Here is a 26,141-nt window from a genome sequence, read left to right as displayed (position 1 = left end):
CACGTTTTAGGAAACTTTAACGGCGCTTTGGCTTTTCCCTGTCTATTTACTACACCGAGACACCTTGTCGTCGATTTCGAATTTTGAAAATAACTTGAAATGCCCAGGGCAAGGCCCTGAAGTTTTGTTAAACCAAAAACTTATAGATATATTATATGTTTTATTGATTCCACAGTTTTTCTTTGTGGGTTTTCTCGGGCTTAGTTTACAGGTTGACATAGCCAGGAGCGTATTTTTTCGGGAAAAGATTGCTGTTTCATATATTTTCATTCACTTTACATTTGTGGCCTGTATCGTCGGTCAATGTGTTATGTCTACAACAATTCAACTCGTCTTTTCGTTTATATAATCCGATATCTAAGTTACATCTGACGAATAAATGAATACAAACGAAACTTTAGGGCCTAACCAGAAGATGACATTCAGGAATACCCCACTCCCTAACGTCTTTCATCTTTTAATGCGGATCAAAGAATCACTTATCATTGTCATTCATAGACTTTGGTTCAATGAACGAATCAACTCAGTCAGCCTAACCCAGCTAGTACGATCAACATTTGCGTACGCGTTGCGGCATTGTGAAATGTTTGTGAAAAATTCCGTTCCTAATAGTCGCCCGAACACACACTACCAAATGCATCCGTTATTTAAAACCGGTTAGAATGTACCGGTAAATGATTGGCTTTGGGGAAACATTTTCACGCGGTAGCCAATCACAGAGTAACGTTATCGCACGGTATTGAGGGAAGAAACACGCGAAATGTTAGTCGACCAGAGGAAGATGGATGCCACTTAGTGGCTGTGCTGACAGGGAGAACGTAACCACTGTCAAGTGTAATTCTAAGTGCATTAAGGTTAGTAACTGTTGCACATCAACACGCTTGTCATTGTGTATTTAACTAGTAGTTGTGTGGTTAAGTGCCAATGTAATTGTCCTAGGTAAGGAAATTATCCTGTCCACTTGGGATGGTAATATTGGTATGCAAGTCAGGGCAAAATGGTCAACTGTGTTGATGGGACGTACATATCAAGGCTAGTGTCCTGGCAGAAACAGTGACATCACTTTTGCGTATAATCAACTGATACATATGGTATAGCCTAGTAGCCAGACGGAAATTGACCAATTGCGGTATAGCCTGTCATTCTCCCTCAGCAAGATCATCTGCCAAAAAAGCTGTGGTAACCCATCTCTGCGCTGCAGTACAGATTCACTATTGGCAACATACCACATTATGTACGCTGCCACAATGTGCAGGGAAAATGTGCAGGCAAAATCTGAATATTTGCCGTCCCTACTGTGTATTTAGGGGGAGATTTTATGTTTTGATCACACCATTTATTTACTTAGACATCCAACCCACTGTGTCATTATGTTGTAACACAATCTACTTTATGAGAACTCACACTTTAACACAGTTAAATACATGAAGTGTGATGGTGATTGGGTAGCTACATTAGCTGCGGGTTCGACTGGTTTTGTCGCCATATAACACTAATGGTGTTTTTGTCTGTCTTCCACACACTTAACACTGCGTTTGTGTGGGATATTGCGTAATCATCTCTTTTGTTGTAGTATGTATATATACAAGTAGAGTAATTTCTGAAATAATTGTTTCTGACCCCCAAACCAGGTGCATCCCTTTAAACGCTCTCATCGACAAATGCGCAGCAGGAAAGGAAATAAAATTTGAAATATTCTCTTTTGTGAAATACATACTACTGATGCCATGCAGCATAAAGCTAAAGAAAACCTTTTCATTGAAGAATTGTGTCCATCGATAAATCAGTAACACAATGTTTTTGAATTATGCTTGTTTTTCTTGTGCTTCTAGTGTTCCCCCTAGGGTTCAGAAAGGGCAGGGTAAATTCATGGAAAAGGGCAATTCATAACCTCAAAGGGCATGTTGGTGAGGATTATTGAAAAAGCAACAAAATGTATAAGAAGTCAAATTGTCTCATAATTTCAATTCTAAAGTTCATTTTTACTCTTCTCAGTTTGTATTTTAAGATTAGAATATGATAAAAGCATTTCAAATCTGGAAAATATACACCAGTCATAGTAAAGGACTGCAATTGAGGCCAAAAAGGGCAAGGCGCAAAATAAAGGGCAGGGCGCAAAAGTCAAAGGGCAGGGTGCTGTGCCCTCCTAAATGCGCCGAGGGGGAACACTAGCTTCTAGTACTGTCAATTTCAAGCCGCCAATGTGATGTCATGGTAACGCTGCGTCACGTTTGAATACAGTTGCATTGTGAAGTCTTGACAAAAGTGACATCATAACAATCTGTAATCACCTCTCAGTGAAGATAAAAGGAGAAGATCTGTGTCAAGAAATTATTTCAGAAACTACCCTATTTGTTATATATGTACTACTTTATGCTCAGTATTTTCAACACTTTCTTCTTCTTCTCTCTCTCTCTCTCTCTCTCTCACACACACACACACACACACACACACACACACACACACACACACACACACACTCCCTCAAATATAGTAATATCCCAAATGAATACAGAGTGTTAAGTGTGTGGAAGACAGACTAAGACACCATTAGTGGTATGTGGCGACAAAACCTTGGCTAGTAAGATAACTATATATTTCCTTTTTAAATCTGACACATATTATGAACAGTTCCACATGTTACTCGTTTCCGTAATCTGATTGGAGAGTTGATAGATGGATCAGGGATTTAGGTAACATGTAATGTGCTTCTTTTTCCTTTGGCAGGTGCCTGTCTCAGGTTTTGTCAGTATTCCTCGAACATTTCTGTACAATGCAAGTCAAATACATGTTAAGTCTAATGTGTTAACACAAAATTTATGACTCACTGTAAGGCCCAGTGTTCACAAATGTCTGAAATTCAGTGATTTGCAGCATTCCCTTGTAGTAGATCCTTGTAAGAATTGATCTTTACCTACTTATGCTTGTCATAAGTGACCACTAACGTGATCGGGTGGTCAGACTTGGTTGAAAAGTTTCATAATTTTCTAACTTTGTCACTTTATTGTGTGGTACAGATTTGATTGTTTACAGACGGCCATCATATGTTGCCAAGTGCAAAAGAACTTACAAAATACCTAGTTGTAGATCAGTATCTTTAGCATAAGTGGCATTAGATCCTGCCTTTTTTTTGTTCTCAGTAGGAAGCAATGCCATGACTATGAAATGTTTCCGATAGTCTTCTGTCCTGATTCATCCGTGTTGTCTGGGTATGGGGTCACAAAGAACATTTGTTTAACCCCCTGATCCATTCAGCTACTTCTAAGTGCTAATATTGCATGTTATATGTAATTTGTTATTCATTAACATATGGCATAGATACTGACAGATAGTGTACAGTAGGCTACATGGCATTGTGATGTTTTTCAGGTTCATCATGTTCAAATTGGGCTCGCTGAAGATCAAGAGAGGTGGCATGATGCTTGCCATGGAATTTTCAAAGTTACTGCAACAGAGAGGGTCGACAGTGTCGACTGCATGCATAGCTGCCAATGGCTTTTGGGGTGGTACCCAAACAAACAAGCATCCGTCATCTTCTTTATCATTATCGCTGCCACCTGTTCAAGTTGTACGTCTGCCACTATATAGATCTGTGTCAGCAGGACCACTGACTGTCAACTCTCTCCACACATACACCAGTCTGACAGCCAGACAAACTCCATATTCCAATTTCGGTCACAAGACTCGTCCATCTAGTGGCTACTCAAAGTTTTATTTTGCTCTTTTAGGAGGAGCCTTGCTTTTGTTTTTTGGATTTGATGGGTAAGATAGCATGGGTTTTTTTATTTCTTGTTAGAATAATATGGCAATGAATTTTCTGCTTGTGATCGCTTACTATGTTCAGTGTAAGGAGAGGTGTGTAAGTCTCGTTTATAGAATCTTTTATAGAGAGTTTTCATTCATCATTGCTTTAACTGTTTTCATAAAGGTTGCTTTCAGCAGATAAAAAGGCGCAGTGAGTAGCTCATTGCCAGAAGACAGTTTTTGTGCACTCTACCACTATCTGACACAAGGCAACAAATAGAGTTTCTTGTGTGTAGTCTGTGGCCTATGCTGTACACACTGACAAGTTAGCAACATGTGGCGTAAGAGGCCTAATCTGTGTGATAGTAGATGAAATCACTTGCAAACATTCCTGTAGGTTGAAGTAGGCCATGGTTTTTGTTGTTATTTGGTGTAACAAAAAGAGGCTGTATGATGCGATGACAACTGACGTGCATCATGACGTCAGTTTTGGGGGGCAGACAAGAATGGCGCAGTGATGTCAATGCAGTGTGACATCATGCAAAAAGTGTACTACAGAACAGAATTCCTCAACCTGTTTATGAAACCAATTTCAGTTTGAAACCCACAAAATAACAAAATTATACTATTTTGTTTTCACTCGATCAGAAACCATTGGAGGGACACTCATTCCGTATAATTTTTTGTAATGAGACTTCATGTAGTATTCTGGACATATGTAACTTGTAACAGCTGCTGTGACATTGTTTCAGAATGACGATGTTGGCAAAGTGGTTGAAGGTTGATGCTGCTGCTGTGGAGGGGCAGTCCACTGAGGCCGTTGAGCATGATGACGAAGGGAAGAAGTCCAAGAAAAAGAAGATTGGCTTCAGAGATCGTAAGGTGGGAATGAGTGTTGCTGCAACTTTACAAGATGTCAGGTGAAGCTGCCCAGTTAGCTTGTGTATTCAGAGCATAGAGTAATGATGCAAGGTAATCAGAGAGAATTGGACCCTAACTTACTAGTGGGATCACAATTGTTTGACTTAAGATTTTAATCTTTGGTTGATCAGATTATTGGGTACGAAGACAGAATCCGAGCCTACTCAACCCCTGACAAGATTTTCCGGTACTTTGCCACGCTGAAGGTGCAGATTAATTCTGGTGTATGGGAAGTGTTCATGACTCCAGAGGATTTTGTGCGTTCGATCACACCTGGGATCAAACAGCCAGAAGGTAGGTGAGAGGAGGACCATGTCCACACCACTGACTATACAGGCAGTTTCTTGTAACTGTTAAATGTGTAATACTCAGCCCTGTGATGATGCACAACAATAGCAAGCTTGAGGCTTCGTGCTGAATCTGTGTACATGTACAGTCGAACGATTTTCGAGTGAAACCAAAACGTCCGGATAGCGGGACGTCCAGTTAACTGGACAAGCAAAACATGAAAATCATGTGAAAGCAAAACATTTTCATGTAAGTGTACCAATAAATCAACAGTCAATAGTTGTAACAATCAATCATCCTAACATGCAAGTGAACCGATAATACATGGACAGCAGAACGCAGGTTACAAGTAGTCAGATTGTCTTGGACGTAATCATGTACTATGTGGAGCTTCAGATGGTAAGTTAGATGAAAAAGGTAAATCTATGACAAAAAGTTTCTATTTTGCCAACTGCATATTCTTTTTTATCCCCCCGGCATTACATGCCAGGGGAATATAGTCGATGCCTTGTCTGGCTGTCCGTCCCTTCGTCCATCCATAATCATTTTGTTTCTGGAGCATAACTCGGAATCCATTTAATGTTTTTAAACCAAACTTGATAGATATAATAACCTCAGCCTATAGTTGTGCCTTTTGCTATTTACACATGTTTGGCATTTGTATTATTTTTTTGTTTTTCCATGGAACATATTGGTGTTAGTCTAATGGTGGGTTGGGCTTCGTTTCCAGAGCAGAACACAAAAACCATTCAATATGTTTCTGCAAAACATGGTAGATATGTGTGGCTGACCCCAAAGTGTGCCTTCTGCTATTTGCAGGTGTTTGTGATTTATTATTTTCTCAGTTTCCATGGAAACGATTCAGACTTAAGTCTCAAAATGGAGGGATGGGCTTTGTTTCCGGAGCATAACTCAAAAGCCGTTCCAATATTTTTCTGCAAAACTTGTTACATACATCAATCAGAACCCAAAGTGGTGCCTTTTGATACTTACAGGGTTTTGTGATGTATTATTTTCTTGGTTTTCATCAAAAACGTTTCAAACTTAGTCTCAAAATGGAGGGAGGAGCTTTTGTTTCTGCAGCATAACTCAAAATCTGTTCTTTATTTTTCTGCAGAACTTGGTACATATACCAAACAGAAGCTTCAATGGTGCCTTTTGCAAGTTTTTGTGATTTCTTAGTTTCTCGATTTCCATGGAAACTATTCGGACTTTGTCTCAAAAGTGAGAGGTGTGTTTTGTTTCCAGAGCAGAACTCAAAACCTTTCAATATTTTTCTGCTAAACCTGGGAGATATATCAATCGAAACATAAAGTGGTGCCTTCTGTTACTTATGTTTTGTGATTTATTATTTTCTCGGTTTCCATGGAAACGTTTCGGACTTTGTCTCAAAAGTGAGTGGTGTGTTTCGTGAGCAGAACTCAAAAACTTCTTAATGTCTGTCAGTATAACATGATAACAATGTGTTGCAACCCCCAAAGTGGTGCCTTTTGCTATGTACAGGTTTTTGTGATTTGTTATTTTCTCGGTTTCTATGGAAACGTTTCGGTCTCAAAATGGAGGGATGGGATTCGTTTCCAGAGCACAACTCAAAAACCTTTCAATATTTTTCTGCAAAACTTGGTAGATATATCAATCGGAACCTAAAGTGGGGCCTTTTGATACTTACAGGTTTTTGTGATTTATTATTTTCTCGGTTTGCATGGAAACATTTTGGACTTAGTTTCAAAAGCTTCACGAAATCACAGTCGTGCGGTATATGGTATTGATGTGACACATACACATGCACATTGCACAGATCTCTCCATCCGGATAGCTGGATCATTTATCAATGGAAATCTATGGGAATGATTTGAAACTTCGTCTTCCATGTCCAGAAGTGTGGGGTCCGGTTAAGCGAGTGCAATTAATGAACGCCAGTTTCGTTTCACATAAAAATGTGGGGTCATGTTGGGTCCGAGTAAACAGGGTTCAACAGTATGTTTATGCCTATGATATGGCAGTTTGTGAAATGAGTGAAGTTTTCATGTTTCCCAAATTTTTACTGAATTCTGACATTGACACTTAGATTCCAGGGCAGAATAGGTCCTTGGTGCTAGTCATCTGGTAGCACTCTCCCCTCTACGTCATTTTTAAAGTGTCCTATTGTCAGGTTGAAGACCAGGTTTGATTCCCCAAATGGTAAAAATATGTGAAGCCCATTTCTGATGTCCCCTCCCATGATATTGCTAAAAGTGGCATAGGACCACTCATTTACTCATATTTGTCTTCTTGAAGGGCATTATAGTGTTAGGGAAAACATTACAAAATGGTGCATGGTGTTACGCAGCCTGGTGGTTGGTCTTCATGGGAAGAGGGAGGAAACAAGAACTGATTGCCCCAGAATCAGTATAATCTTTCTTAATGGGACATCCTTGTTGAACTGTGTCCCAGTGGTCTTGCACAATATAGCCGACATTATTCCCATTTAATACAACACAAACACAGCCAGCCCATTCCTGGAGATATGACCACACACATTCTCATCAGTACAGTATGTTAGTGTGTATTATGAACTGTCACTTGAATATGTTAAGAAACTCTGTGTGACTGTTTCTATTATGCAAGACCTAGCTTAGACAATACAATACATTAATACTTCTGTCCAGGTGCTTGTCTTGTACAGATTGTCCAATCTTGCCTGTATTTAGTGTGTGCTTTATAGAGATTCCTTGTCGAGCATTAACTGATCTTGGTTTGAATGTACAACTTTACCTCTTATGAAGTGATCACGCAGATGTGTTCCTTTGTTTCTGTATTGTGTGTCTGGTATTTACAGGCCTTGGACTCGACCAGTTTAGGAAGTTCGACCCTAAGGTAGGTGGAGGTTGTTGCTGTATATATCACAATTTATCAATATAATTCAGTAATTCATATCAATACTTTAAATGAAAATTCTAATTTAATTGGACATTGACAGTTTAACTTCAGGACATATAAATCACAGTTGTAAATTTCTGTGAAATGAAGTCAGCTTTCATAAATGTTTATAATTGTTTGTGCAACTTTAGAAATTTAGACATACTAGATGAGTTTGACTCCTGTAGAATAGTAAACACGCTTGATAACCAACTGTAGGATATCTTGTAGCAAAGGTCAGTCCACACACATCACATTTTACTGTCACAAATACATCTATCAGTACTCATATACTTGTACTTCTGTCACTGTGCACAATAGAATTAATTCATTCATATGAAACATTTCTGTGTCAGGAAGTTTGGATATGTCTATTGTACTGTCCATTTTTTCTCCAACTGATTTATGGCCAAGTAGAAGTCAGATCATGCCTTGAATTGAATGACTTTTTGGTCTCTCTCCACAATTTGTGAAATTGCAAAACTTTTGAATTTGTGCATATGAATAGATGCAAGTATGTTTATCATATTCTGTGACTTCTGACCAGGAAAATAATGTCTGAGATTCAAGTGCTGTAATCTCTAGGCTGCTGCTTGATGGTGAACCCAGTTTATTGTATGCCCAGACATGATCACTGTCATATAGTAGGAAACTTCAGATCATTTGTCCTGTCCGAAAGTGGGAATATTTGGTATTGCATATCAGATGTGCTTATATATAGTTTAAAATCCTTTTTGTTTTCATGGTCCTGATCCAGAAGTAGTATTACCATGACTTGTGTCACTTTGGAAAATGACTCAGTGTTTCTGTTCTCTGGTAAATCGCCATTAAAAATCGTTTGGGACTGGTAAATTGAAACCCATCCTGACACTGTGTCTGGTAGGTAATCATGTTTTAAAATGAAAGAAGGTCATAGGTGGGCAAAATGACACTATTGGCTGTGCTTTCATCATGTTCATGGTTGCCAAAACTGTTATGCTTCGGAAATACCAATGCTAAAGTAACTTTAAAATGACAGTCGATCCGACACCTTGTGATTGGTCAACATAAGCAGTCATCCAGAATTTTCAGTTCAAAAATCATTATACTGAATTACAGCTTAGCATGGAATGAACCAGAGATAGGTTCAGTTTTTCCCAGTGTCTAGCCAGATGTCAATATGGCTCGAAGAGATGAAGTTTCTAAATTTCAGATAGTCATCACTTACCATAAGGCAGGTCTTGGGGTCCATGGACATAACAAAACAGCTACTATTTTTATGTATTGTGTCAAAACCTTTTCCATGAAAATAGAAGTATCTATGGGAAACTTACAATCAAACATCACTAGATATAATAATTCAAGTGTTGTTCCTGTTGACATTATATTTAGCTGTCATAGTAGTGAAATACAAGTTTTCTAAGAGCATATTTAACCTGATAATAACATACTAGTCTAAGTACTTGGTGTTACGAGGGTTGGCTGAAAAGTTCTCAGCCTGAGTGGTTTTTCCCCACAAGGTAGAGACAGGTGTTTGCCACCAATGAGGACAATCATTTAGTGAATCATAGACACAAGAACTACAAACGTACTAATAGTTTTATCTCAACTACAGCTCTTTTGGTAAACCTACCCTCTGAAATCATCAGAAATGGACAAAACTGAATACAGGGCAGTCATCAAGTACTTGCAAAAGAAAGGGATGTCCCCAACACAGATACATGCTGACATGGTCTCCACTCTAGGGGATGATGCTCCTTCGTTTTCCACAGTAAAGAAGTGGGCTGCAGAATTTAAGTGTGGCAGACAAAGCCTTGATGATGACCCACGCTCAGGAAGGCCTTCAACAGCAACCACTCCAGAAAACATCATGCGAGTGCTCGATATGTTGATGGATGATCGACGATTGACTACTCAACATATTGCTAGTGTAGTGGGCATCTCTCATGAGAGGGTTGAGCATATTATCACCAACGAATTAGGAATGACTAAAGTTTCTGCAAGATGGGTGCCAAAGCTCTTGACAGCAGAACAGAAACGTGTCAGGTTCCAGACGTCCCTTGACAATTTGCATCGTTTTGAAGCAGATCCCGTGGCACGATTTGTAACCGTGGATGAGACCTGGATACATCACTTTCAACCAGAAACAAAACTACAGTCAAAACAGTGGAAGCATCCTGATTCACCAGCACCGAAGAAAGCCAAGTCTGTTCCTTCAGCTGGAAAGGTGATGGCATCAGTCTTTTGGGATTCCAGGGGTATTCTGCTCATTGATTATCTTTAAAATGGTCAAACTATCAACGGCAGATACTATGCTGATCTACTGAACCAGTTGCGAGAAGCAATCAAAGCCAGACGAAGAGGGATGATCGCTAAAGGTGTCCTCTTCCACCAAGACAATGCGCCTGTTCACAAATCGGTGGTGGCCATGTCAACAATCCGCGATTGTGGCTTTGAACTCATTGACCATCCTCCTTATTCACCTGATTTGGCTCCTTCTGACTTCCACCTGTTCCCCAGAATGAAAGAGGAACTCGCCGGTTGCCATTTTGCAAGTAATGATGATGTCATTTCCGCTGTGACTGATTTTTTTAGGGTAGCTGAAGAAGATTTCTTCCTGACCGGGATTCGGGCCTTGCAGCATCGCTGGCAAAAGTGTGTGAACTTGGAAGGGGACTATGTAGAAAAATAAATTACAAATGTGGACTTTGTAACTTTTTTTCACAGTGAGGCTTAGAACTTTTCAGCCAACCCTCGTACCTGACTGGATACATTTTACACATGAGACAGTTTGGTAAGTCACCATTGACTGTAAACACAAAATGTTGGCTATTAATTGTCAAATATGACACGCGGGTGTTGGGGCCCATGGATTATGATTCTGTAATCAGTTCATGATTCCTGAGGATAAAGTGGAATCTGTGCACATGCTATCGCAGTTGGCATGAAAAATGGATTCACTTGAATGTGGTAAGCAGAAGTTGTACGTGTATGAAATGAGGTCATGCCATTTCCAGACCTGCTTACATGGCTTATTTTGGCATATTTTGTACAATTTTTTATCATCACATACGATTATACACCCACATAGCATATTATATGCCAATCAAGTTACATTCATCAACACAAAGCTTCATTCCACACTGTAGTTCAACAGTATTACCCACCATTGAGAACATCCTTGTCTGTTCTTTCAGTATTGTTTCTCAATGCTGTCAACATGCATACCCGAGTCCTACCTATACATCCCGATTGCTTACAAATGGCAACAGCTTGGCTGACCAAGCCATTGACAAACCCAGAGATTCAAAAATACCAAAATTATCCTTCGATCAAACGTTTATTGAGAAATACACTTCATCCCCCGAATAGGCATTCCATCTATTGCAGCCAAGTATATGTATTGCTGTGCAGACTTTAATATTACGTATTCAGGACACCTGCTCGGAGGAGCCAAATTACACCACAAAATAGACTGTTTAGTCACGATGAATATACTTTGAAGACAAGTAGGGTAGGCAGGTCTGCATCCCACTCATGGTTTTAATGAATGAAAATGGGATTGAATTTAATCAAATAAAATGTGTTTTCTGACATCATATGTTCTCGTATATAATGCGATGCGGTGTTGCATCACAGCACTCATTGCACGTACTCAGCTGATGACCGGTCTTTATGATAACGTTGTCTTTTGTAAGTTATACAGTGTTTCGCTGGTAGTCTAATTATTATTGAGAAAACCCCACATGTTTTAAGCATCCAATATGTAAAAACATGGATATGTATGATACACTCCGCCAATTGCAATTGGCACTGAATTTCACTAGTTTACAATGTGATCATCCAGAGCTCAACCATTGTCAAAAATGGATTTGTTGATGTGCTATTTTAGGTGATGTGGAAGGGGGTGTTTGCTGGGCAACTTGATTTTATGAATTACCCTGTGGTTTAACCAAATCTACAGTGTCACAAAAAGCTTTATTGCGAAGGATGACTGTAATGTGATGTGAAAATGTCATTCAGGAGAGGTTAATTTTAGGTCACCGGACACAATGCAACATATGTCATATTTGGGATTTCACTTTCTTGGTAAAGTACAAATTCTAGTACTTTTTTTCGGTTGAGTCCCATCCGGGATTCGAACCCGCACCCTCAGAGTCAGGCACCTAATCACCAGCACACAAAGTCAGCCACCTAGCCCGCTCAGCCACCGCGACTTCCACAAAAAATGAAAGTCGGACAACTGGTAGTCTAGACTGCGTACTTTGTGTACCCCTCTGATGAGTGTAAATTGGCACGGCTCCCACGGCCGAAAGCTATGATTACACGATGCCATTTAGAAAGTGGTCAAATGCAATATATGTCATATTTGGGATTTCACTTTCTTGGTAAAGTACAAATTCTAGTACTTTTTTTCGGTTGAGTCCCATCCGGGATTCGAACCCGCACCCTCAGAGTCAGGCACCTAATCGCCAGCACACAAAGTCAGCCGCCTAGCCCGCTCAGCCACCGCGACTTCCACAAAAAATGAAAGTCGGACAACTGGTAGTCTAGACTGCGTACTTTGTGTACCCCTCTGATGAGTGTAAATTGGCACGGCTCCCACGGCCGAAAGCTATGATTACACGATGCCATTTAGAAAGTGGTCAAATGCAACATATTCTAAATACCCCTCATCAGAGGGGTACACAAAGTACGCAGTCTAGACTACCAGTTGTCCGACTTTCATTTTTTGTGGAAGTCGCGGTGGCTGAGCGGGCTAGGCGGCTGACTTTGTGTGCTGGCGATTAGGTGCCTGACTCTGAGGGTGCGGGTTCGAATCCCGGATGGGACTCAACCGAAAAAAAGTACTAGAATTTGTACTTTACCAAGAAAGTGAAATCCCAAATATGACATATGTTGCATTTGACCACTTTCTAAATGGCATCGTGTAATCACCGGACACAATGTCCAAAAAATAATCAAGTCACCAGAAACACTGTCACTTACAACTGTCGAAGTAAAAATACTTAATGGATCAGGCCTGAAAAGGATTTGTTGTGTTTATTCATGGTGTTCTGCCGAGTCAAGTTATTTACTGTCAAGGTTTAGCTCTAGGGTTACAACTTGTTTAAACAAGACGCTTTCAGCCATGCCACAAAATGTCTAGTTCCATGACTGGCATGTAGTTCGAAAATAGGCAAAGCTGTTTCTGTGGTTGTATGTTCACAAACTGAGAACATGAACACATTTAAAATATTTCCTTGAGTATATCTCAGCTGATCAACAAGTTTGGCTGGTATGTGAAGCTTTCACTGGATGGTAATATGTAAAGCTGCAGTGTGCTGTGTGTGTGCTGTATGCTGGTATGCTTTGTGGAACAAGACAGTAGTTGCATATTGTAATTAACAACAACCTGTTACTTAACAGACAAGTAGGGAGACAAAGCCTTTTTGTTATTGGTTTATTGATCCACCAACATTTTGCAAATTAAATATTTCTAGATTTAACAGAAATTAATCTCAATTTGACCTAATGTTAGGATTTCTCAGAACTGTTGATAGCACACTCTCCCAAGTTTGATTTATGACTAGAGATGATGCCTTTTGATTGTGCTTTCAAAACACCTTTTAGCAGCATTTGAATGTTTTTTATATTGTATATATTTTGCAATTGGTGACTGAGTGGATTTGATTTTTCTCTGTAAACCAAGTAATGAAAGAGGCCTCTTTCATGTTGTGTAAATTATTGATTAGTCGTGGATCTAACCATAGAGATGTTCATGTAGAACTAATGATATCATGAAGGGCAACTTGCACCATCTCGTTACAGGGCGGCTTCATGCTTTCCTATCCTTGGGAAATGTTTTTGCTGTCTCAGTTTAATACTGGTTAGCAAAGCATTTTCTGGTCATTCTGATAAACGGGGAAGAAATAACATTTACATAACCATTGATTACGGAGTGTTTTACGTCTCCATTCTATAGACTTGCTCACAATTTGTCAGCAGCTCGGTAGTGAAATTACATCATGATCTTTTTTTTCCTTTAGGGTCAGAATCTCTTTCTGACATATTTTATTTGATATACAATTATTTGAAGCTCACCAAAGTCATGTTCAGAATTAAGATATTGTGAATGGACTGGAGATGTAATGCACTGGATGATTGTGGAGTCATTGAAACATAACAGTGAAGAAATCATGTACATGTGCACACTTAATCATGGCAACTATGGTCACGAGCACAATAAATTTGATGTTTTTGTTCCAGAGCCAGACTACCAGTAGAGAAGGAAATGTATGCTATGTTTTTATTGTCAATTCACCTATTGTGTCACACCCATTGTTTCCTTGTCCTGAAATGACCAGTTTTAGTAGCTTAGGGAATCTGTTTAGAAGTGGGAGTCAGGTTTATTTACAAAACAAACACTATGCTATGGTTTTACAAGAAATGCAGTTCAGTGAATAGATATATTGTAAGAATTGTAAGAATTACTAATATGGGTTATGAAAATGGAGTAGGCTTCCATGACAACTACCATGAGTTCTTGTTAACAAAGGTGATGTATGTCAGTGATCTGTAGATTCACTGACTATATAGAGTTAGTTAGCTTGCAGGCCAGCTCCAGGTCAGCCGCTGCCATGCTTGTGAGATGCACCAATGTGAGGGCCTGCTTCACCTTGGTCTCCCACACAAACTGATTGCTTGTAACTGAAATACTGTTGAAAGCAAGTGGCTTCACCCCCTAACTGCTGATATGTATTTGTGTGGTATAAGATACGCATCTAATGAATGGCTGTTTTTGTATTGAACGTAGAAGGATAACCTGTTTGAGATGGTGAGTGCGCCTCTTCCTCTCCTTTGCTGCTGCTGCTGATGCCCTACTAACATTTCTAGAGTGTCTCTCTCCTTTCTGCATGGCAATTCTTTAGAACAATTTCTACATATTTCTCCATTCTTAGGTTAATATGGCCTGTTATGCCCCCTTTCTTGTGTTTTAGTTTCAAGTTGAGTTGAATACCACTTTTCAGATTTTATTAATTGAGAAAATCTTGTGACTGAAACAAAAACATTGTTGATAAACCGTTACTTCTTTCTTCTGTGTGTTGTGACAAGCAAAACCTTATTTGTAGGATGTTGCTTATGCAGGAAATAGTGTCCCTGTTGATACATTCAAAATAAGTTTTTCACAACAGGTACATGGATTATTCATTGATTAGATATATAGTAAAGAAGCTGCTCAAAATGACTTTGATACTCTTATGGCAAACTTGATGTTGGAGTGGTATAGCTAACACAGGCTGCGGGTAGTACAAGCTACATTAGTGAATGGGAGACGGGGCTCGTCTTAGTAAAGGTATAGCTAACGCAGACTGGGCTTGTCTTAGTAAAGGTAGGCCACCTGCTTCTCAGTCTTTATAGTGACTTGGTCAGTCACATTCCGTGTTACTGATCCAGGTAGGGTTCTTAGTAAGTACTGGTTCACAAACACCACGCTGGTCCAGTGCAGCCACTCTTGGGATCAGGTTTTAGGATGCTGCTTGGTACTGTAATCACAGGTCTGTCTCATCCTTTTGTAATGGTACCCGTTAAGGTGCTGGGTAGAAAAGGCCTTCAGTAACCCATGCTTGCCATTAATGGCGACTGTGCTTGTCACAAGAGGCAACTAACGAGATTGGAGGGTCAGGCTTGCTGACATGTCATCGGTTCTCACTTGCGCAGATAGATGCTCCTGCTGTTGATTACTGGATTGTCTGGTCAAGACTATTATTTACAGACCGCTGCCATACAACGTCATATAATGGAATATTGTTGAGTGCAGCATAAAACTAAACTCACTCACTTTTGTAATGGGGTGGGAATTTTACTAAATGGAGAAAGAAACTTCTGAAATTTTTTGTGGCTAGTCAGATGGTCATATTCTATACGGCATCGTACGTGATTGTGAAAACCTTCTATTGAGCCACATGACCCAGTAGTAACTCCAACTTTTCCACAAAGCTTCCCTGAATCCATATTTGTGGACAAGGATCATTGGTTGTGTCTCTGCATAAGGGGATATCATAAAGACCATATGAAGAACACAACTCGAATTTGCTTGGCTGCCTGTTAGTGGAGCTACTACTATATCAAGTATGTGGGAAAATAGAACAGTCTGCTCCAAGTAAAGTAGTTAATGTCAAGGGGGACAGAACCTTCAGCTGGCTATGGGTCTGCTTAACTAAAATCAGTCATGCATGTTAGAAGGCAACGGGCTTTTGTATGGTAACTTCCTGACTGCCAGATACTGAATGAATGAGGCTGTGACTTGTAGGTTTATTTTATTGGCAAGGCATAGAGAGCATCAAGTCAAGTGTCCTAGAGGGCAGTGAGTGGAAGGCAGTGGCTCCTTGTAGTAGTTGGTTCATTTTCTCAGTCCTAAAATGGTAATTGTTAGAGAAATTGAAATGTCTTTATGCATGTTTACACTTTTCAACTTGAATAATCATGTTTCTCGTCTGTTTTTTTTCCATTTTCTTCCTCTTTCTCAATCTTAGTAGTGATATTTGATATTTATTGTCTTTGTTTTTCCCTCAGTTTTTCAAACAGTGACATTTTTCTTACTGGCATTAGTTGTCCCCATTTTATTGTCTGTAGTAAAATGATTCAGCTAATTAGCTGACAGCTGGATCAGTAACTGTGATACACCACCAAGGGATGGCATCCTGTCACATATTGCTGGACCAGAAAACATGGCCGTTGGGGTTACTCCTGTTAAAGGAGCCAGACACTACTCCCAGACATGCTGTAAGATGTATCCAACAGTGTGTTGAGTTACATCACATGATATCTATTTAATGGTGATGATGGGCAGTCAGATGTGTGTGCTGCAGAACCCTTTTTGAGTGACACTCAGGCATTGCGTGACATTTTGAGGGGGTGGTTCTTGGTTTCACAACCTGTCTATGCAATATGTGTGCACTGGCAGCATTTATCCTTCATCTGAACATGCAGGCATCACCCATGTTTTTGTCTCCGAGTATGTGTCATGACATTCACCAACCCCTTGACTGTGGTTTTCAAAGCCATTTTGGTCTCACCTGTACCTGTTGGCATAACCCCAACCAACCAGACAGAAAATATACATTTGGTCAGTAGCAGCTTCACTGAAGACTGACTGACCTGGACGACTGGCCAAGAGCAGCCATCTGGTGCAGACAGTGCAGTGATGGCTTCCCTGCAAGGAGAGTGCTGGCAGCTGGAGATTGTCCACGCTTCCCTGTCTTTGTGCAGCTGAATGATGAATGTTTCCCTGGTATACAGTGCTTCAGGTTGCCATAGTTACATAAGGCCAGGTGCTTCAGGTTGCCATAGTTACATAAGGCCAGACGCTACTTCAGGGATGTGCACCTAATTACATCAGGATGGAACATCATTGTTGCTGTTACAATATTACACAAAAATAACTTTCTCAATCTTGACTCTGTCTTGTGCTGTCTTATTATTCGCTTACCAGGTTCTCTACATGCATTGTTTTTGTCATTGTGGGAATCTCACCCAGGAAAGCAGCCCAATTTTCCTGGCAGTCCTCTTAAACATCTGCTGACCATCACCTTATGCTGAGTCACCATCATCTGCTGTCTGTTCACCTATCTGATATCAGTCTGCCTATCTATCAGACTGCCTATCTGTATGTCTGTTTGCCTGTGCATCTATGAGACTATGGCCTGGTTCACAGTAGCTGGTCTGCGTGGACGTTGCATGGCGCTGTCATCTGCCATCTTTACATGTGGCACATTCACCATCTTTAACCACAGCTGTTGTGTTGTACAGAAACGCTTTGTTCCCCAGTGTTATACATGTATTTGAAATGCACCTTTTGCCTTCTAATATATGATACATACTGTAGATGCTTGGATATGTTAGTGAGAATGCAACTAGCTTTGGAAGTAGCTATGCTAGTTTGTATGCCATATTTGATACAATAGGTAGCATCTTTTTACCCATTTTGTATCATCCTTAAATACACTTGACTGATTTGATCACAACCATGAAGTTTCACAGCTTGTAACAAATATATTAATGTATCTTTCAACCCACACCACTGCATATTCCCTGCCTGAAGGTGCAATATCAGATATGTACATGCATCTGACTCCGCACCTTTAGCCAACACATGACGTAACATTGTGCTGAGCTACAGAAGTTGTAGATGTACCTGCTGACTGTAAATTTAGATATATTAGATTTAAGATGATTCAGTCATTTTACTTTGAGTTTATGTGTCAAACTGACGTAACTTTTCGTGTACCAGTAGTCGCTGTTAACAACAACTGCTGTTTTGATTCACTCGAGTTTCATCAAGGCTTTGTTCTACACACTGTAGCAGCATGAGGTACCTGTCATATTGAAATGTATCAGTTCACACTGAACAAGCAGAATATTATGGTCAGTGGTGTCAGGTCTCCAGTTGAGATCCTGTATTCTTGATGTGGAAATAGTGTATCATGATATTTGCAAGTTAGTTGCTCCAGTATACAGTATATAACATGATGATTGATCTGTGACAGTTATAGCAAGAAGTGACCTCCACAAGTGACTTCACGGTACAATGCCCCTCCCAAACCGAAGCAAGGCTTCTAAACATGTTCCTGTTCTGTTGTGTTGCGGGAAGCTGGGCATGAGGAACGGCCATCTTGATACTGTTGATTATAAATAAGTACATTCCAGGGAAAATATGTTGTGCTTCCCATGGTTCTAACAATTATGGACTTACGGTAAATTATGTTTACCAGTTTAAAATTAATTTCCTGTAACTTTCTTTTTGAGCAATAGACTGTAGTCCTAGTACTGATTTGTTGTTGGAGTGTTTGTGCAACTTTGAAGGTATGGGAATCATATCATTTAGAGAGTATTCAAAATGGCAACCTCATCCCTGTATTTTCTCTTTACAATCTTTGTGTTTTCATTTCTGTCACTGGAACAGTTACAAGTCTTTCTTGTGCTCATTAAGTGTGGATTATTGTGTGTGTATTTATTTTGACTGAATTATTAGTCTAGATGTGGTGTTGTTGTTTTTTTATGTTCTCTTTTCAGTCATATTATTGTGTTTTAAAACTAATATCTTTCCTTTTGGACATTTACACTGTGTGACTCTGTTAATGTGATGACATGGAAACAGTTGTGTTCCTCTAGTATCCATAGAAACTGTTCATCCTCTGTTATGTATATGTTATCAAATTGTTGTGCTCTCTTAACAAAAAATGTTAGGGTCATGAAGATCATAGTGATTTTTATGAATCCTTGACTAGGTCCTTATTACCAAAAACATCCAAAAAGTATTCATGGTCGCTTATATTTTTATTCAGTGTATATGATGAGCTTAACGAGACACACTGATCCCCCAATGGCAATCAGGAGCCCAAGTCAGCCTTGTCTGCTGATGTATAGTGACAGTGTGTTTTGTTGTAGCAGATGGTGTGGTTTGTCGCTCATCAGACAAGTTTGATTCTGGATCCCTGTTTTCCATTTTTCCATTTGACTGACCATCTTAACAGCATAACAGTAATATTTATGCTCAATTATTTACTTATAGCTTTTTACAAAAAAAACTCCAGGTAATATGATATTCTGTGACCATATTAGCATGTTTAGCATAGAATAATTATCATTTTAGTTTCACTGCTTAAACTAAAGAAATCATTAATAATGTTCTGAAGCATTTTTTTCAATGATTGGACATGTAGACGTCTATCATTCATGTAGTTACCGGGCAGCAGATTCTTCTTGCATGAGTATACTAAAACAGTCAACCCCAACAATATGAGGGCAGCAGACACTCATTAACTGAAAACCTGATGGTGACATTTTTCAGAGAGAGAAGTTAGATGACATGTGTGAAGTTAGCCATGACAGCATCTTCTACAGGTTGGGACAGACCGGCCTCATCTCCTTCTCTGACTACATCTTCCTCCTCACAGTGTTGTCAAGTAAGTCATTCATCTTGTCTTTGTCATCCACCATGTCCATGGGTGTTTGACTCGAGAACTGGACTTCAGCAACCAATGATTGTCACAAGAGGCAACCATCAGGATGGTCAGGCCTGCTGACACGTCATTGTATCCCAAGTGTTTAGATCAGTGCTCATGCTGTTGGTCAGATTATTTACTGACTGTCACCAAACAGGTGGATAATTGCTGAATGTGGCATAAAACAACAAACCAGCCAACCATTAGTCAGCCATTTTGTCTACTTATCATCCGCCTTATTTATTCGTCAGCTTTCTTGTCTGTAGGCCACCTGTTTTGTGTGGTGGTCAGCCATCTTATTGGAAAGCCACCATCTCAGGTCATCATCTTGTTTAACTCTTGACATGGGATCAGTGTATAACTTGCCTTGTTATTAAGAGCTTGTTTGGATTCAGTGTATTTTCAGTGTGGTACATTTATTTATAGCACCTCCTCGCAACTTTGAGATTGGATTTCGAATGTTTGACCTAAATGGTGATGGGGAGGTTGAATACACAGAATTCCAGAAGGTAAGGTGGTCACTATGGCATTTCATTGCTGTCAGTTACTATATGCTCCTGACCATAATTTAAGAAATGATAATTTGTTTGTAGGTAGGTTACTTAGCAGCAAAAGTGGCAAGGCCTGGATCCATTCCCGTGGTTCTCACACTGTCTCATATTGTCTGCCCTTGATTTCCATTTGCCAGATTGATTGGTTATATTGCTACTGGCAAACAAGGACAAGCACCGACCTGACTATTGAATCATATTAGCATGTATGAGTGCCTCCCACTGACGCTTGCCAATATGAACGAAGTGGCCCCAGGTTGTCCGTGATCAAATGTAGTTGCTAAACCAACCATGTCTTATTATCAGCTACGTGTGCAGCTATGTGTAGAATGAATTTCATCTGCATGTGCACTAGCCTCCGTCTGCTCTATCTTTTACAAAGCAAATGGGTTTGTTGATCGCCCTGCACTACCTACTTCTTGTGAATGCGTTCTGTGTAGCGGTCCAACTTATCCTTGTGTGCCAGTAGGTTCAGTATGTGTGTCAGAAAGCAAGTTACAGACAGGCCTCAGTTAGAGCCTCTAAGAAAAAAGGAAATTACTGTATGTCCTTTAATACAAGACCCTTGCCCATTCCCTTAATGTTGGTGTTTCCTTGGCTTGTACAGTGTTATAGCAAATCAAGGACCAATAACTATACATTGTGAGAAACAGACAAATGGATCCCAAGGTTGCTTTGGATATGTTGTATTTATTATTGTGTGTGCAGGTACACGATGTGGTGCAGAGTCAGACATCTATCGGGATGCGGCACCGAGACCACGCCAACACTGGCAGTGTCAACAAGGGCATGAGCTCTGCACTCCTCACATACTTCTTTGGTGTGGACAGCAAGAAAAAGCTGACTGTGCAGGGTTTCCTTGACTTCCAGAGACAGCTCCAGACAGAGATCCTCAAGATAGAGGTGGGTCATCGACAGGAATGCATTGAAGTGTGAATAATCATTTGAAGCCAAGGCTGTTGTGTAGTGTTCACGTCACTGTCATGAGGCTCCTTAAATGACTGTTTCAGTTCAATCGCTACAAGCAGGACGATGACACAATATCTGAGAAAGACTTTGGCAATGTCCTGATCACATATGCTGGAATGCCAGAGAAGAAGAAATTACGCATGTTGAAGAGAGTGAAGAAGAAGTTCAAGGAAAACCCTAGGGTGAGTAATGGGTACCCTTGGGGTTTGGTCATTTATCTAATCTTGGTGATAAGTGGAAAATTTAAGTACGCAGTGTTTTGGCTGTTTCAGCGTATTGGATGTAGTCAGTACATGGCCTTCTGTCGGTTCCCAGGTTTTTGGTGTGATCAGTGTGCAACTTTCTGTCTGTTTCCAAGTATTGCTTCTGTCTGTTCCTGAGTATTGGATGTGATCAGTATACAGCTTCTGTCTGTTCCTGAGTATTGGATGTGGTCAGCACACAGCAATTTGTCTGTTCCTGAGTATTGGATGTGATCAGTATACAGCTTCTGTCTGTTCCTGAGTATTGGATGTGATCAGCACACAGCAATTTGTCTGTTCCTGAGTATTGGATGTGATCAGTATACAGCTTCTGTCTGTTCCTGACTATTGGTTGTAATCAGTATACAGCTTCTGTCTGTTCCTGAGTATTGGATGTGATCAGTATACAACTTCTGTCTGTTCCTGAGTATTGGATGTAATCAGTATACAGCTTCTGTCTGTTCCTGAGTATTGGATGTGGTCAGCACACAGCAATTTGTCTGTTCCTGAGTATTGGATGTGATCAGTATACAGCTTCTGTCTGTTCCTGAGTATTGTGTGTGATCAGTATACAGCTTCTGTCTGTTTCAGGGTATTGGTTGTGGTCAGCGCACAGCAATTTGTCTGTTCCTGGGTATTGGGTGTAGTCAGTACAATATGAGTTGTCACAGGGTTTTGTCAGTCCCGAATAAGGTTGTACAACCTTACGAGGGACTGATAGAACCCTGTATTTCCCTCGACATGATGTGATAACGCATTTATCTACCTGAATGTTTTTACTAAATCAAAACAAAACAACACACAACACAACACATTTCATTGCTGCCATGTTGACACCAGCTGATCATTTGACCTCAGTGCACCGCACGTTACTAAAGGCTTGTCAATGCACACTTTTCTCACTTCACGTTATCACCGAGGCATAGCGGGGTGATATGACTTTCGTAGCGGGATTACACGACTTTTATACTCCCGCTCGTGGATCATGATGGATGTACATGGTATTTTATCAGAGTCACATGGACCTATCAAAACTCAACATTCTTACATGAGGCTAGATAAAGCATTTTGTCAGTCCCCAGGTATTAGGTGTAGTGAGTACACAGCATTTTGTCTGTTCCCGGGTATTGGGTATAGTCAGTGCACAGCATTTTGTCTGTTCCAGGGTATTGGGTGTAGTCCATATAGAGCCTTCTGGTTGTTTCAGGGTATATGGTGTAGTCAGTACACAGCATTCTGTCTCTTCTCGGGTATTGGGAATAGTCAGTATAGAGCCTTCTGTCTGTTCCTGAGTATTGGATGTGTAGTCAGTACATGGCATTTTCTAGTCAGTGTAGGGCCTTCTGTCTGTTCTCGGGTATTGGGTGTAGTCAGCACACAGCATTCTGTAGTTAGTATACAGCCTTCTATCAGTTCCGTGCCCATGAAGGTCCGGGGTAGAATAGTCCTTGATTATATCGCTCGATTATATAGACCACAGCCATATACCGGTAGCTGAAATACTGCTGAGTGCAGTGTAAAACTAAACTCAGGATTTAGAAAGTGCATAGCATTCTGGCTGATTCATGTATAAGATTCATAGTAAGCAGCAATCTATCTGTTTCAGGGTATTGGATTTAGTGAGTATACAGCATTCTGGCTGTTCCTGAAGAGCATCAACGATGTGGACACCGCCCTCAGCTTCTACCATCTTGCGGGTGTCTCCATTGATATGGGTATTTATCTTCCAGTTTGCTATGAATAATAGTATACTGCATTTTGACTGATGCTTTTCAGATTCTTGTTAACATGATATCTCATGAACTGTTTTATTTGATGTCTTCAAATTTGGTGACTGCCTACATTTGGTGAGTATGCATTAGGGGATTGTGCAAACAAAATATGGCCACAGCTCTTTGTCCACTTTCCAAACTTGTGTTAACACAATATTCCATACAACATTGCAACCAGTGTCCTCCATTTTGTTGACAGCCTACATTGGGTGATTATCCTGACACCAGTCATTTCACGCATCTTGTGTGTGAGCAAAAAGTAAAGAGTAATGAATCTGTTATAAATATTTCATTCTTCTCAAGCGGCGGGGGACATTGCCATTTTAGTGGCAAACACTAGTTGTAGGTTTATTCATCTTGTACATCCATGAAGTTAACAGTAGGGATGTGTGGTAGAACTGGTAGCAGGATGGTGGGATAGCTTATTGGGAGCCTAGCCACACTGTCTCACTCTGTCTCTCACTCGCTCGCTCGCTCGCTTGCTCACTCTTTAGATCGATCGAAAAGGTAGCTTGTGTGTTTTCTTGGAAGTGATTGTAACGGGTTGGCTGATCAGTGATTTGACTGCAGGTCATGGTACCAGCATTAGGGGATCATTCACTGGATTGTTAACCCCAGTCATATACAGACCTCAGGCATTAACAAGAAGATTTGGGAGTACTGCAGTAAGAGACAAATATGTGTGAAATACATGAGATGTATATTGATTTCTGTCATTTTCAGAGACATTTCGCCATGTTGCCCGCACCGTAGCCCATGTTGAGCTGTCTGATCACGTGATTGATGTTGTCTTCACACTTTTCGATGAAAACAGTAAGAAGTTCATGTCTACTTTATCCAAAGCCATTCACTATAGTCCTGTAGAGTTGTACAAGTGATGACCCGTGAAGGTCCGGGGTTGAAAAGGCCTTCAGCAATTCATGCTTGCCATACAAAGGCAAATATGGTTGTTGTAAGAGGCAACTAATGGGATCGGATGGTCAGGCTCGCTGACTTGGTTGAGACATGTCATCAGTTCCAACATTGTGCAGATCAATGCTCATGTTGTTGATCACTGGATTGTCTGGCCCAGACTCAATTATTTACAGACGCTTCCATATAGCTGGAATATTGCTGAGTGCAGTATAGAACTAAACTGACTTACTGTACAAGTAACTACTGGCAAATAAGGATAAGTTATAGGGGCACATAGAAGTAGGTGGTGCACAGCAGTGAGCAAACCCCATTTGGTTTGTGAAAAGAAAAGCAGATGTAGGCTATCACACATGCAGTGCATGACAGTGAAATTGATTCTGCACATAGCTGCACATGACTTGCTCATAAGACCCTCACATTGTAGGTGTAGCAAATACACTTGATAGCAGAAAAACTGGGGTCCCTTAGCTCCCAGTGGCAAGCAGTCCAAATGGGAGGCAGTCATACATACTAATACGGTTCAGTTGTCAAATTGGAGCTCAACTTACCCATGTGTATCAGTGGGTTCTCAAGCACTAATAAAGTAAAGAGGTCATGTTCTTACTGTGAGCATGTGAAACACAAGTGGACATTTACATGCTTGCTTGAGAGGGTATATTGTAGGATAGACCAAAGGATAAAAGATAACTTAATGTGACAAGTCAGTATGTCAGTGCTGCATATTCTATATTTGATATTCATCATAGTATAAAATTGTCTGTCCACCTCCTAAACAACTATCCACAAAACTTAGGCTTTGGCTGAACCAAAATATGTCAATGATGCAGTAGAGGTGGTCTTGTTTCATTTCTCTTCATGTTTTTTTTCTAACATGTTTCTAGAGTAAAAAATATTGTTTTTTGTGTGAAAAATAAATTTGAGAGACTACTGTCCTAATTTTCTGATTGTCAATGTAGGTCATGTTAGAGTTAGTATGATATTTCAGGCACAATATGCAAAGCGCTCTTCTGCCCTCAGTATGAAATTGCTAGAACATTTGCTTAAGTCACCATTGTACCATTCTTACTCCCTTCCTGTTCCATGCAGATGATGGACAGCTGAGTAACAAGGAGTTCGTGTCCGTGATGAAGCAGCGTGTGATGCGGGGCCTGGAGAAGCCTAAGGACACTGGCCTCATCAAACTACTTAATGCCATGTGGAAATGTGGCATGTCACAGACCCAGACATTCATCGACTGAAAGGGCTGCTTCTCCATCTTGTTTCCTCAGCAAACAAGGTTGGCATCATCCCCTCAGAGGGTGCTCCAACATGTGCCCTTTCCATCCATGGTGTCAGTGCAGGTATGGAATGCAGTGTAGTGACTGGATATTGGACTCTCTTAACTTCACTGCACACCTTTCACTTGTTACTTATTGATCTCACCTTTGTCAATTGGTATGGACTTTAGGTAGCTAAACAATGTAGTGGTTTGTCTGGGTGTGATAACCACAGCTCTGTCAGTCCATGCGAACACCAGTAATTGAGTGATATTCCTTCATACACAACCTGAGTGTGTGGGACAGCATGGCGGAAGGTTCAGGGTGTTTTGTAGATGCTCTTCCTACAGACAGTGGCCCCTGTATATGCAGTGTTACTCTTGGGAGCACCTGCTCATAACAGGATACAGGCTAAGATTTATTGGATTTTTCTTCCTTGTCGGAATTGAACCCTTATGATTCTAGATGTGAAACACTCTGTAATGAAGTAGAGTTTTTTCTCATGAGAGAGTAATCCACTGTGACCATTTCCAGGCACCACAGATTCAAGCTATACTTTTCATTTATCTACTGTGATATACCTATCTATAATAAAATTGTTACCCCAAAACAAGTGTTT

General features: G+C 40.3%; 2 protein-coding genes across 4 annotated transcripts in view; both read left to right on the top strand.

The window, feature by feature from the left end:
• The first annotated feature begins 676 nt into the window (after nucleotides 1-676).
• On the top strand, nucleotides 677-26,132 carry LOC137283668 (calcium uptake protein 1, mitochondrial-like). Of its 3 annotated transcripts, XM_067815303.1 has the most exons (14): nucleotides 726-854; nucleotides 3,370-3,762; nucleotides 4,497-4,626; nucleotides 4,797-4,959; nucleotides 7,772-7,809; nucleotides 14,080-14,106; nucleotides 14,627-14,647; nucleotides 19,664-19,778; nucleotides 20,244-20,326; nucleotides 21,077-21,271; nucleotides 21,379-21,519; nucleotides 23,186-23,294; nucleotides 24,075-24,164; nucleotides 25,353-26,132. In XM_067815303.1, exons 2-14 carry the CDS (start codon nucleotides 3,377-3,379, stop codon nucleotides 25,502-25,504), a joined length of 1,650 nt encoding a protein of 549 aa, XP_067671404.1. In that variant the 5' UTR covers nucleotides 726-854; nucleotides 3,370-3,376; the 3' UTR covers nucleotides 25,505-26,132. The 3 variants fall into 3 exon arrangements, with proteins under 3 accessions (XP_067671406.1, XP_067671404.1, XP_067671405.1); XM_067815304.1 differs by lacking the exon at nucleotides 14,080-14,106 and having other exon boundaries at nucleotides 739-854; XM_067815305.1 differs by lacking the exons at nucleotides 14,080-14,106; nucleotides 14,627-14,647 and having other exon boundaries at nucleotides 677-854.
• The window catches only part of LOC137283671 (cytochrome c oxidase subunit 6B1-like), a 292,498-nt gene continuing 286,390 nt past the window's right edge, over nucleotides 20,034-26,141 (top strand). Inside the window, exon 1 of the mRNA XM_067815309.1 lies at nucleotides 20,034-20,037. The gene's annotated coding sequence lies outside the window, so the exon portion shown is untranslated. The remainder of the gene's footprint in view (nucleotides 20,038-26,141) is intronic.

This window comes from Haliotis asinina, chromosome 5, assembly GCF_037392515.1.
Source record: "Haliotis asinina isolate JCU_RB_2024 chromosome 5, JCU_Hal_asi_v2, whole genome shotgun sequence".
Taxonomy (NCBI): domain Eukaryota; kingdom Metazoa; phylum Mollusca; class Gastropoda; order Lepetellida; family Haliotidae; genus Haliotis; species Haliotis asinina.
The sequence above is the reverse complement of the archived record's forward strand: the minus strand, read 5'-3'. Positions and strand labels throughout refer to the sequence as shown.